Source organism: Lepisosteus platostomus, chromosome 9 (assembly GCF_059453375.1).
Source record: "Lepisosteus platostomus isolate fLepPlt1 chromosome 9, fLepPlt1.hap1, whole genome shotgun sequence".
NCBI lineage: Eukaryota > Metazoa > Chordata > Actinopteri > Semionotiformes > Lepisosteidae > Lepisosteus > Lepisosteus platostomus.
In genome coordinates this window covers 30,750,933-30,763,690 of record NC_142619.1, presented here as the reverse complement: position 1 = coordinate 30,763,690, position 12,758 = coordinate 30,750,933, and the positions used below count along the sequence as shown (strand labels likewise).

The window sequence follows — 12,758 nt, the reverse complement described above, 5'->3', positions numbered from 1 at the left end:
AAAAAACATTTCTGTGGGATAAAATTGGTAATATCCTAAATACATGTATGTCTACTGGAGATCCATAAGGTACTGGTGTACCAGTGAATGAAGGACTTTGTCTGGACCCGACTGCAAATTCACCTCCTGAAGTCAGGATTAGTGCAGGGGAATCACTGGCTAAAGGTAACAGGAGGGACAAAACAACAATTAGAAACTGCTTAAAAGCTTTTTCTACACAGAAAGTAAGTACAGTTGCACACAGTGTCTACAACCATTGTATCCTTAATGGTTTTTCAAATTATACCACTTGCTGTCATTTTTGTATATTTATGTACAGTACCTGGGTAATTTTGTTCCCATGCAAAACAAATAACATCAATTGGAGCATTACCAATCGTTTAGTTTTGCACTTTACATGTTTATTTCTCAAAATAAAAAAAGACATTCATTCTTGTGATTTTCACAGGAGAGCAATTTGCTGTTGCATGATGTTCACTCATTTGGAACAAGAAGAAGCTTCTTCAATTTTGCTCTTAAAATAACTTGGGGCTTTACCCTTTTAAGAGCCCTTCAAACCAGCAAAAGCTATCTGAAAACAAAATCTCCTCAAGGTTATCAGGATCAATGCACGGAAGAGTTAAGAAAGCAGTGAACACAATGCAAGTGCTTGATTCCACTCTTTATTCATATTTAGGTAGCAGCATATCTATTAACACTGTCCTAAACACTGACACATTCAGATCCTCCTTAAACCTTGCAAAGACTCGGAGCCCACATTCGCACTGCCACACATGCATTTACACCCGCGCCCCCACTCACCCAGACCTCCCCACAAACGAAACCTACAGTAGGTCTCATTCAGAGCTGCAATGTGCAAGTTTGGCAGTGTCAACCAGTGCTGGGCCAGTCAGCAGGGCCACGTAAAACTCCAGCTACTGACTGACAGTCAAAGGACTGACCAGTAGAGACCAGGAAAAGGACGAACAACTCCTTTTATATTCCCTTTTGACATGTTCAGATGCCGTTCCCCTTTTTCCACGTCTGGGTAGTGCATTTTAGACGTTTTTTTTTAGCAAGAGAACTGTAAACACATAAGTAATACCAACAAATAAGAAAGAAATGAGTATTAATGTCCTTATTTTGCTTCAGGAAAAAAAAAAAACATTTTGTAAAGGAAATTCCAACACAAAGCACGTGCCATTTTTTTTAGAGGAAGAGTAGTCAATGAAACAACAGCAACACTGCTTGACACAAGCCAGGGAAATGCCCCAGGAGGAGAGGGAGGCAGCCAAGAAACTCGCCACCAAACCGCTCAATTCCCCGAAACACTTGTGACTGGACACCTGACTTGAGCGGGAAGGAAAGAGAATCCAACAGAAGCAGCCGGTCAGCTATAGGAATCTAGGACCAAGAAACCTGACATTGTGCAGTCTAAGCCTAAAATATGTTGCGTGTCCAGCTCCCAAGTAAGTTCCTTATCACTCTAAATGGCAGCTTCACATGCTCAGACCAGCAAATAAGAGCTTTAATACATTCAGGCATTCTGCCACATTCGGACAGTTTCATGTCCTGATGTTACATTCCTTACGTCCTGACGGCAAGCCCTGCGCGAGCTATCTTAAGTTTTATTTCAGTCGATAAGTGAATTTGCATGGCTCTTTAAAGGCCTGTACGTTTGTTTTTGCAATATTCAAGTAAAAAATAATTTTGCCCATCACATACAGTACGTTTACATGAAAGGCAATTTTTTTTCAAATTATTCCGAAAATGTTACTCGGAAGATCTGTATATTCAATATTTTTTTACAGACGTGTTCAAAATTTCATATGCAAATATTCTCCCTGTTAAAAAATGCAAACGGACATTTTACTTTACTGGTATGTTTTCAGTAGGTTTGTTTTATGATATTCATACCCTCGAAATATATCTGAAGTGTCAGGTAGAAAGTGGAATGTTGCATCCATAAATACAAAGTACGTGTACATATTGTGCAATGATACATCTAAAAACCTATGGATATTAGAGCAATATAACCCATCGAGTGTTTTACTGTTTTTGGACATAAATCTTGGTCACTAAAATTCACATAAAATCACAATGAACGTACTGCAACAAATTAAATGGTGCAAATGTGAAAGAGTAAAAAAATCCAACAACTTATTTAAATGGAAATAGGGTCAACCTGCAAAAAATGCAATAAATCCCTTCACATATGCAATGTAGTTGGAAACTGAAATGCATTGCTCTTTTTCTGATGTGAAATCTCAGAATCTCAGAATGGTTTGAATCTCTCATTTTTACCTAATTGAAACCAGGACAAACTGAAAAGTTTACAATGCAACACTGCTAACAGATGTACTGCACTGTTGCAGCACTGATAGCAGCTTGTAGTCTGATCTAGTCAGATCTCAGAAGCCAAGCCAGGCGGGGACTGGTCAGCACAGCGATGGAAGGCCTCTAAGGAAAAATCAGGCTGCTGCCGTACATGGTGCTGATGAACCCGTAGGTGGCGCTCTTTCTCCTAATCCCAAACCTCCATTCCGCCCCAGAACGGTGGCTAGGAGCACTGCTGTAGGATGTTCTATACTTCAGACGGGAGGTTAAACAGAGGCTCGGACTTCCTGGTCACAAACATGGCACATTTCAGAAGCGTAGAAATTTAGCGTCTGGCTAAATCCCGCTCTGGACTTGTACAATCTGAGCTTCCTAAAGTTCCTGCTTAAGTCAGTTGTGTCACTGGCTTGCCTGAACTGTAGTATAGTGGGGCTACAGGTACTGTACATACTGGTGGGTCTGTGTGTGTAAATGCACCAACGTGAGTGCACTGGGAACCTTCAGGAAGGAAACGTGCTCTACACGCTCTAGACGCAAAAGGAATTACTATTCACACTGAAATAGCTGCATATTCTGAATGGCTTTACATGTAAACGCACTGAAGGATATCTTCCTTTGAAACCTTTGAATATCACTGAATTATTCTGATAGCAAAGTGATCACCTTCTTTTTCTATGCAGCCACATCTTTGTCTAGGTTTTACTATTGGCACAAACACCCTTGACAAGTGAAAGAAAGCAGAAAAAACCTGTTCAATACAGCTGGACGCGGCATTTCATTCCCAGAGGAATGAGAGCTCTGGTTTCAGGTAAGCAGGTAATGGCAATCACATACCATTAGCTGTTTTGTTGGCTTTATGTTTTGTGGGGATGGCAGGTTGCTGGGGGGTGCTGAATCATATTTATTTTCTCACAAAGAGAACATCCACCACGTTGCATTCTCTCCTGAAACCTGGGGCGACAGGAGCACACAAAATAAGAACTCCATTATGTCTCCAGAATTTCAACTAGATCTTAAAAGAACACTAACTGGCCTCTTTTTTTGTTGCTAGCTAGCATTTCTTCCACAGCACAGGTCTTGATACCAAGAATGAGCTTTGTTCTTCCAGACAGTTTTTTTTTTTTACCAGACACACAGAAAAAAAAATATTTGAGCACACAGAGAGAAAAAAAAAATTGTTTTTCTGTCTTCACAGCCCTGCGAGTGGAGGGCCGAAGGAGCCGCGAGATTAACTGAGAGACCCCCTGTTTCCGGGCTGTGTCTCTGGTACCCAACACCCCAGGGCCTGGGGTGTTGGGAAACGCGATGCGCTGGCGTCTGGCGGCCTCCTCGCCACTGGCTCTTCGGGAAGAGCTGGAGGGCAGTGCGCCGGCCGTCCCGGGTGGGGCGGCTAGCTGTTGTTGTCAGCAGTCATGTACTTCAGAGCGGCAAAGCCGTAGCGGCGGGACATGTTCTGCTGGAATTCTTCTTTCAGAGTCTTGAGGCAGACGCGATACTGCTTGTTGGAGCGGAATTTAGTGATGTCGAAGCTGGGGGCGTGGGGCATGTGGATCATGTAGGCGTTGGGCAAGACCACAAACTCGTACTCCTGCAGGCAAAGAAGAGGAATCAGACAAGTGTAGCTCGCAGCATGGTAACTGGTCCTGGATAAGCTCCCTCCGCCGCCTTCTCCAGACGGAGAAACATGTCAGCATGTCAACAGGTACAGTACAACACAATCAGGAAATTCCATTGAATTGGTCAAGCACAATTTTCTTATTGCAGCTTGAGAGCTAATTAGAAAAAATAGACCCCCCCAACGACTCAACCAGTTGCTGGCCTGTACCACAGAACAAGCCCCTAGCCAGATGTCGCTGGTTTCAGCTAAGACTGTGCCGTTAGCCAGCTGTGACCATGATTCCTCCATGGTGGCTTACAATGTGCCGATTACCCCTGGAGTTGGTGGGCTCGAGTCAGTCAGGCTTTCTTTAGCTGGCTGAACAACAGCTGCTAGGTGCCTACAAATATGCGGTAGTGTCACTGACAAAAATGCTTCTCCTCTGATCAGCGCTAACTCTCCTGTAAGAATGCCAAACTCTAGCTCTGCTAGATGGGTGTTTTGGAAGGGTGTGTGCGTACAGCTCCTATTACGCCCTTGTGGTACAGGGACTGCAGTGGTAAGCCGAACTGGCTAAGAACTGCAGTTCCAAATTGGCAAAGGCTTATACTGTATTTACGACAGATAAAATAGGTTACACTTTTAACGACGGCAGGATTCATAGGAAATAAAGACGCTACCTGTGCATCGAGCTCCATGATATGAGCCACTTTGTTCCAGCCAAAGCCCACAAACCTGCGGTCGTACTCGGGGCAGTCCCGTCGCACCACCACGTATGGCTCAAAATCAGCCTCCCACTGCACCCGGTAAGGTGTTGTGGCCGTACGCCACTTGGCAAAGTTTGTAGGAGCATGGCCTTTTGTCCACACATGGTACCTGGGGTATACAGGAAAACCAGAACATCACAAGCAGCCCGCTGGGATTTGTGCACTTGCAGATCTGCTGAAGCTCTATGTGGAAAAAATAAATAAATGTGACTACAGAGGGATGAACCCAATACATTTGAGTACAGTATTGAGTGCGGATGACTGTTCTAAAACCTTTTTATCACTGTTTAAACAGAACTGACGGCAGTATAGTGCAGCATCATAGTCGTGACATTATAACCCCACCAGCAAGCAAATTCCAGTCCTTCCACTTTAAATTGTTGTAACTGCACCAGGTAACACACTTGCCTGAAAGTGAAGAGAGTGCCCATGTCCAGCTGAGACAACAGCTCAGCCTTGGACTTGGGAAAAGAGAGACGGTAGCGCAGAGTCTCGAACGCTGGCACGATGAGAGCTTTCTTGGTGTTGGCCATGTCCAGCTGCACTATCGATTTCCTGCCGAGAGGAACACAGAAATCAGGAGAAGGCGAGTCAGCAGAACGTGGCAAATAATTCCTGATCTCCCCGGTAAACTGAAAGGAGTTGGAAAGAAAAGAGATGTTCATCTTTCACTACACTACAATAGATTTTAACATATTAAATCATATGCAATTATTGCTGAAATGCATTTTTATCAATTGCATCTTGATAACCTGACATTTCAAATATCATTTTCAAAACGTTTCTCTGCCAATTTACCTAACAAATATGGTAAGGGTATAAAAATACAACTAAGCAGTGATTAACTTAGGAAAAAAAAAAGGAACAGAGGTAAATTTTAATAGCAGATTGGCTGGCAGCTGAAGGAGAGAAAAGTTTTAGTCTTTTTTTTTTATTTAACAGTCTAAAGTAAAGAGCGTATGGGAAATCTGCATCAGTCCATGGTAACCTGCAGAATGTCTTTGCTCCCTGGACGATGGGTGAGCTTTAGTGGTGAACTGCTCTGGGTCTTACTGAAGCCAGTGTCTGGTGGATCTAAGGTGGCCGAGGTAACGCATCTCACCTGAGGTACTCGTACAGCCCGTACATGGGCAGAAAGTCAATGTCGGACAGGAACATGTACGGCGTGTTGACCTGCTTCATGGCCACGTTGCGTAGCAGGTTGACGGGGTAGAACTGGCCTTCTTTGTACACGATGTGATAACCTACGTTGGTGCGGCTCATCAGCACCTCCGAGCCCTGTGCGTAGCGCAGGAACTGCTGTGCTTCTGCATCAGAGAGGTACAGGGCCAGGCTGATGGGGCCTTCCCAGTGCTTGCAGATTGCCTCCAGCATCTGCAACCTTACCGAGACACACAGGCTCTTGGTGAAACAGGCAATGCGGAGGGTTGAAAAACAAAAGCTTATCATCCACTGGCAATAGTCAACGAGCTCCTGAATGGCCATGCTAATAGAACACATGTAGATCCCTTAAGGACTGTCAATCATTCAAGAGCAGTTCCTCCCTTTAGCAACACTGGAAGTGTTCGTGTGATAACAGTGAAAGAAAGGGAAACAGGCTTTCTAAAATGAACAATGATGAAAATTTCCCTTTTTTTTTTGCTTTTCAGGGAAAAAAAACACTTTTTTAACATAACACCTGTTGTTAAGAAACTAAAAGGCATGCACAAAGACTTTTTTTGACGCAGCTAGAGTAATTTCTCAGCACTGACTTGACCATCAGGTCAAGACTTAAAGCTACCAAACTATTATTTCAACCGTTCCAAACCTCGTCTAAACTCAATGCACTCACATGCAGATTTTACAATTTAATGTCTCTTATCCCCTGACTGATGTGTGGAGATGGAAGCCATCTACTGCTGCTTGAGCTCCACCTTTTCTTTGTCTACAATGTGGAAAAATAGTATAATCTGTACAGCTGCTGTGCACCTGTATACTGTATACGTTAACCTACTGTATAACAGTTAATATAATTTGTGATTTTATTTTTTAATAAGTAGCTCTGGCAACCTTCCTTTTAATATATGATTCCACTTATCTGCTTCCCCTCAAGAGCACTTTCTCTGGCCAGTTTACCACTAGAGCCTGAATACCTGAGGCAGGTGCCATTTGTATGATATAACTGAGAAACAATGCTGAAGGGGAGAAAAAGGACTAGAACATGAAGTGGTAATGTAAGCAGATCATCAGAACTCACATTCATCAACCACCCAAAAAGTTAGTGAAGTGAACACTCATCAAAATAAAAAAACATCAGGAATGGGGTACAGAATTTTACTCCCACATGACAAGGAAAGAGTTTACTTCGTGGCATGTGCTGTTAGATTGATTAAATATGGGAAGTGCCACATACAGTACTTAAATTGGGGATTTTTATTCCTTGCCCGACATCTTCTTTACAATCAAAGGGCATCGAAATAAACTAAACATCACCTTCTTAAAACATAAAAATCTGAACGGAACGAAGTAGTTCAGGTGGGTAGCTGCGTCAGCATGCGTAGGCTGAAAAGGAACAAGTAAAGGTTTATTCCATGCTGAAAAGAGAAGAAAGGAAACACAACGTTTCGGCTGTGGAGCCTTCTTCAGGTGTCAGACGTTGTCTTTTGTTTCGTCTCTTTTCAGCAGGGAAGAAACCTATTACTTGTTCATCTGAACAGAATTTTCAACATGGTGTCACCGTGGTGCAATGGTGAGCATTGCTGCCTCGCAGTGCTGGAGTCGGGTTCAATTCCAGACCTGTGGTGTTATTTGTGTGGAGTTTGTATGTTCTCCCCGTGTTTGCATGGTTTAACTCCAGGTGCTCTGGTTTCCTCCCACAGTCCAGAAACATACTGGTCGTTTATTTGGCTTCTGGGAAAACTGGCCCTGGTGTGTGTTTGTGCCAGTGTCTGTCCTGCTATGGACTGGTGTGCCGTCTACACTGTCCTCTGCCTTGTGCCCATTGCTTGCTAGGATAGCCTCCAGCTCCACTACAACTCCCCTGACTTGGATGAAGCGGTTACAAATGGGTGGATTTTCAACATTGTAAAGCCAAGGATTTCTCTGAAATGAGCTGTGTAATTGTCATTAAATTTGGTGAGGTTTTCTCATAATTCTCTGTTTCATATGCCTTATTAAATATTCAAACAAAGCCCAAAGTTTAACTTGATTTTATATACTATAACTCACTTTATATACTTTTATATATGAATAAAGCTGCAAAGGATCAGGAATAATTTTACAGCTTCAACCAAAGTATTACATTTTGAAGAGCACTGAAAACTTGAAACTTTCACAAATCAGGTGTGATAAGGGACATACTTCAAAGACTCTTTCAAACGAACTCAGATACTTTATTGCTTAATCTGGTATTCGAGTCTAAAGTGACTGAATACAATAAGTGTAACAATTTGCCCACATACAGCACATTTCATGCAGATCACGGATCATTCTGCTTGGAGCTAATCCATCAAAGAAAAGTGTCCAGAAATTAATGATGGAACAAAATGTTAATATAATGATACAGTGTGGACAGAATATTACACAAAGATTTTGCACATCTTGAAAAACTTAATAGCTTTCTCGCTTTCTCTCATCGGCCAAATCAATTTAACATTAGTATTATATTTTTGTCTTCTGGTGCATGCCAAAAGCAATTGCATTGCTTAGAAGAAGTCTAACTCTAGTGTTAATGACTGTGTGTAAAAATAGAATTCATTGTTATTGTCACAGAAACCACAAATTCCATTTACAGTACATTCATTATGTTATCATTGATACGGTTAAATATCTCCAAGCTAACAATTTGCATTATTCTTTTTTTTTTCCCCCACGCTTGGTAGCGTACGGTTTGTGCAGTGCTAGGACCTGACTTTGGAAAAGTAATCCATTACAGCTACATTTTACCCACACAAAAATGTAACTACTGTAGTTACAGTTACTTACCACTTTAAAAAATATGTATATAGTTATTTGTTACAGTTAAATGTAATGCAATTAAAAGACTGATCAACTTAACCCACTTTATTTTCCATCCTGTACTACATATTAAAGTTGATATAAAAGAAATAAAGCAAGTTATTAAGTATCCAACAATTAGCTTTGTCACAAAAGTTAACAAAACACACTTCACTTATATGCTACAGATTATTAAACTGTTTCCATTACACTGTTCCTTAATTTATTCTAAAATATAAGAAGCTTATTTAATCATAACATAGTATACTTGTATGTAATAGCATGTTGTCATTCAAATCTAATTCAACTGTATTTTGGGGATTTTGGAGCAAAATCTTTATTCCACTTGTTGTCTTAATAAGCTTTATTGTACCATAATATGTGCTTTGTGAATGTTTGTTTCCCATCTTTTTTAGGCTAGACTGCAGTTTGAATAAGTGTAAGAGATTTGAGTAAATAAAACATAATGAGAATCTGCAGGGACAAAGTATATTTTATACCCTAACCTTCAAAATATTGATTATGTCAAAGGGTATCTCTAATTTGGAAATATCAGTATTTAATTACTTTAAGTACTTTGGCAAAAACATTGTTAACTGTTTTGCGGAAAATAGTAGTGATCAGAACTACTGATGGTCTTAATGTATTGTACATACTGTAAAACTACTGCTGTTTATTTTTGCTTGTTTTTAGAAAAAAGTATATGGATTTTGGATATGTACTGTATTAAATGTTTCAGGGACCATTTTGATTGATCATTCATGACTGACCGATACATTTGACTGCAGCATACGCACTAAATCTTTACATTGTGCAAAATCTGATTGGGCACATGTTGAATGATATAACCTGATTGAACAACATGTTGAATATCAAGCCTGTTGAAAATGTTACAGAAAAACACAGAAAGGAACTAATATTCCCCACAAATCAAGAGAACAACACCTTCCTGCTATCAGAATGACACATCAGCACCTGGTACCGTCTGGTATGCTCACAGCCAGCAGTTTATAACCTGGCAAACACAGTAGTGTAACACTGTAGTCAAACACAGTCTGTCAAAGATGGACTACAGTCTGGGAGACCAAGAGTCAAGGCATTTCACAATGATCCTATACAGTACCTTCATGATCTTTTTCCTAATGTCAGTTTCACTGCCTCAGAAAATCCAGGCCACAACAATCCTTGCATTATCTGATTTAAATATTTTCACATCACAGTACAAAACAAAAACTACACAGCTGAAAATGAAATTACAATAGCAACCAGGAACTTTAACTCATCTGAATTTTGAAAAGACCTGTTTTTTGTACAACATATACTGTAGGAGCCTGATGGTGTTAACAAACACAACACTGTTAAGCAGCCAGCTGTATTAACTTTGTAAAGAGTTTAGCCAATAGAGCGAGACTTGTTTAAAAGGTTCCACTATACAGTAAATACACAGTTTACTGAGGGAAGGTATATCTGTTATTGCCAAATGTCCGTTAAATGGCAAATTTAACAAAAATAAAATAAAATGCAAAACTAAACTACAGGAAACATTATACTATATATAATATTTGGATCTTCTGAGTATTTATCTGCAAACTTGTTTTATTATTTGTGCACTTTCCTGGCATGTGGGTATTTCTGATTTTACAGACAAAAAATACCAAAGTCTGTTAAAGGTGAGGGTTTACTGTAATAATGTTAACTCCTTATATGCTCGATTTAATGAGTCTAATATCTTATTAAAAATTTTCATTTTGGACTAGATATACAATGGGGAAAGGTGCTACTAAAAGTTATTTTAATCTTACTACCAACTCATTACCAGTATTATATCATTTTATACAAAATTAACATTATCATAATGTATTTAGTATATTACTGTATAACAGTTTTACACTGTAAAGAAATGAACACTGTAGGGCTTTTTTCTTGAATACCAGTTAGGTTATCGGCTATTAATTAATTATTAAACTATGCCATATAAAATCAAACTAAAAATAGGAAAGTAGCCATATGTATACGCACAAATATGAGTTTGGCTAAAGGTGGAACAGATGTGCATTTACTAAGCCTTCCTTCTAATGTCAATAAGGTAATTGAAAAATAATCACGGCTTAAGCAGTTCTTCCTTTTCAAGGACTCTATATTTAACAAGGGTGTTTGTCTTTGTCTCATCTGTGTCACCTGGGAATGCAGGGGACGCCAAGCTATTAAATACACCCGTTTCTCCAGACATGACTTTCTCTCAGCAGAGGTTGTGTGGTCTTCTCGAGACAAACGTTTGGGATGGTCACGCAATGTTTTCACTGCAGCAGGTTATTCACTTCAAAGTTTATATTAGTCTTTTTTAAAAAACTGTCACACTTATACAAGAAGTACTGTATAAACTGTTTGCCGCATATTGTTACCTGTCTGGAAAAGCAACTGGCACGTTTAAATCGTTTTGGAAAATGTTATCCGATCAAAGTAGCTTATGATCCCAACTGTGTACGTACAGCAGTTACACAGCTGGCGACGCCTTGTTTGTCTGCCTTGTTTCAGGAGCTCAACAAGAGGCAGCTCTCTTCTGGCGTCAGAGCTTCTGCTCCTGCAGAGAGCTCAGGGATGCAAAAAAGCCCTGGCGGGGAAAATTCTCACTACTGTATACTCTGCTTGCACAATGGCTGCTTCTTAAACTGACTCATATTGTGCCTGTCTCGAGTCTTACAATGTCACTTACACAAGTCACAGAACTGCTGTACTAACCATAGAAAAAGGAATCAACAATAGTAAAGGAAAGTACAAATGTCAGCATTCAAATTATAATCGAACCTTTTGCGTTATTCGGCTATTTCAGTTGCTGAGATACCAAGTGTTCCGGGAAACAGATTATTAAGAGAATCTCTTCTAAGCCAGACTAAGGATCAGCATTTAGACAAGATAAGGTTTGTACAATATCTGGATTCTCATTGGCCACGTACAGTATTTGCACAGAATGTTCCTTCTCTTGCTGAGGAAAGCTGATTAGACAGCAAGACCCCCCGTTATTTTATTCTGTTGGAATCCCTTAAACATAGACATGGAATCAGCTGCTCAAATAAAAAGCTGAAAATTGCTAATGCAGTGGGCAATGTCCACATTTTACGAATAAATTCACTAGGTATGACAACAGCCACAAATTAGGCATATAAAAGGCTGATTGAGTTTTTTAAGTTATACGATTTTCTCTTAACCCGCTTGGCTGAGGGTTATCCTCCTGGCCACGGGACGAGGAGGCTGGAACCTCCCTGTAAAACGAGGAGTAACCAAGGGGCAGCTGTAGAGGTGGAGATGGGGTGGAGGAGGGATGCGAAAAAAGAATGCGAGGGAGAGGAGGGGATAATGCACAGGATTTATGATGTTTAAGCGAGGAAATTATGCCAGGATTGATTACAAATTACAGTCAGTTGAGGACGACTGAACCTGGCTGTTGTCATCCCTCCCGATGATACTCTAATTTTCGTTATAATGCCTTTAAAGGGGACTGCAGTCCCGATTTCTCAGACCAGTTATTAAATCTCAGTAACAAAATAAAATAATTGAAGGTCTTGCAAAATGTAACACATTCCAAATTAAACACAAAATTGTGAACTCTGTGAAACAACTTGTTATTTGCCATGTTCTCAAAAACCCCTGGTCTCACCACAGGCAAGAGAAGCTTACGTAAACTGCAATGTGAAGCAGCCCTTCCTGCAATGCAACGTACGAGCGAATAAGTACAGGTTGTGCAGCAGACATTTCACCAAAGAAATGTTCCAACATGATAGTTGGAAGTAAGTTGTATTTGTCTGTAAAACTGTCTCGGAGTCCAGAGCAATATTTGTATTGGATTGAAGGAGATGTACAGTATTGACTAGCCTGCTTGTTTACAATGTCATAGGGCCACTTTATGGTACCAGAAGTTTTGTTTTGCCTCATTCTGAATAGCAGAATATGGTGCTGTGCATAACTGGATATTTGTCTATTTGGTGATAAAAATTGTTGGTTTTACACGTTACTGTGGACATTTTCCTTTTAATTGTGATTTGAAATGCACTTGTCAATGCCCATTCTTTCTTAACACCGAAACATAAAATCCCCTTTTAAGCGAC

At 40.3% G+C, this 12,758-nt stretch overlaps 1 protein-coding gene across 1 annotated transcript in view; it reads right to left on the bottom strand.

The window, feature by feature from the left end:
• Positions 1–649: 649 nt before the first annotated feature.
• The window catches only part of large1 (LARGE xylosyl- and glucuronyltransferase 1), a 96,772-nt gene continuing 84,663 nt past the window's right edge, over positions 650–12,758 (bottom strand). Inside the window, exons 12-15 of the mRNA XM_088644691.1 lie at positions 5,783–6,061; positions 5,089–5,235; positions 4,594–4,789; positions 650–3,904 (exon numbers count right to left, since the gene is read on the bottom strand). Coding sequence (XP_088500817.1) covers positions 3,707–3,904; positions 4,594–4,789; positions 5,089–5,235; positions 5,783–6,061 — 820 coding nt within the window. The 3' untranslated portion in view covers positions 650–3,706. The remainder of the gene's footprint in view (positions 3,905–4,593; positions 4,790–5,088; positions 5,236–5,782; positions 6,062–12,758) is intronic.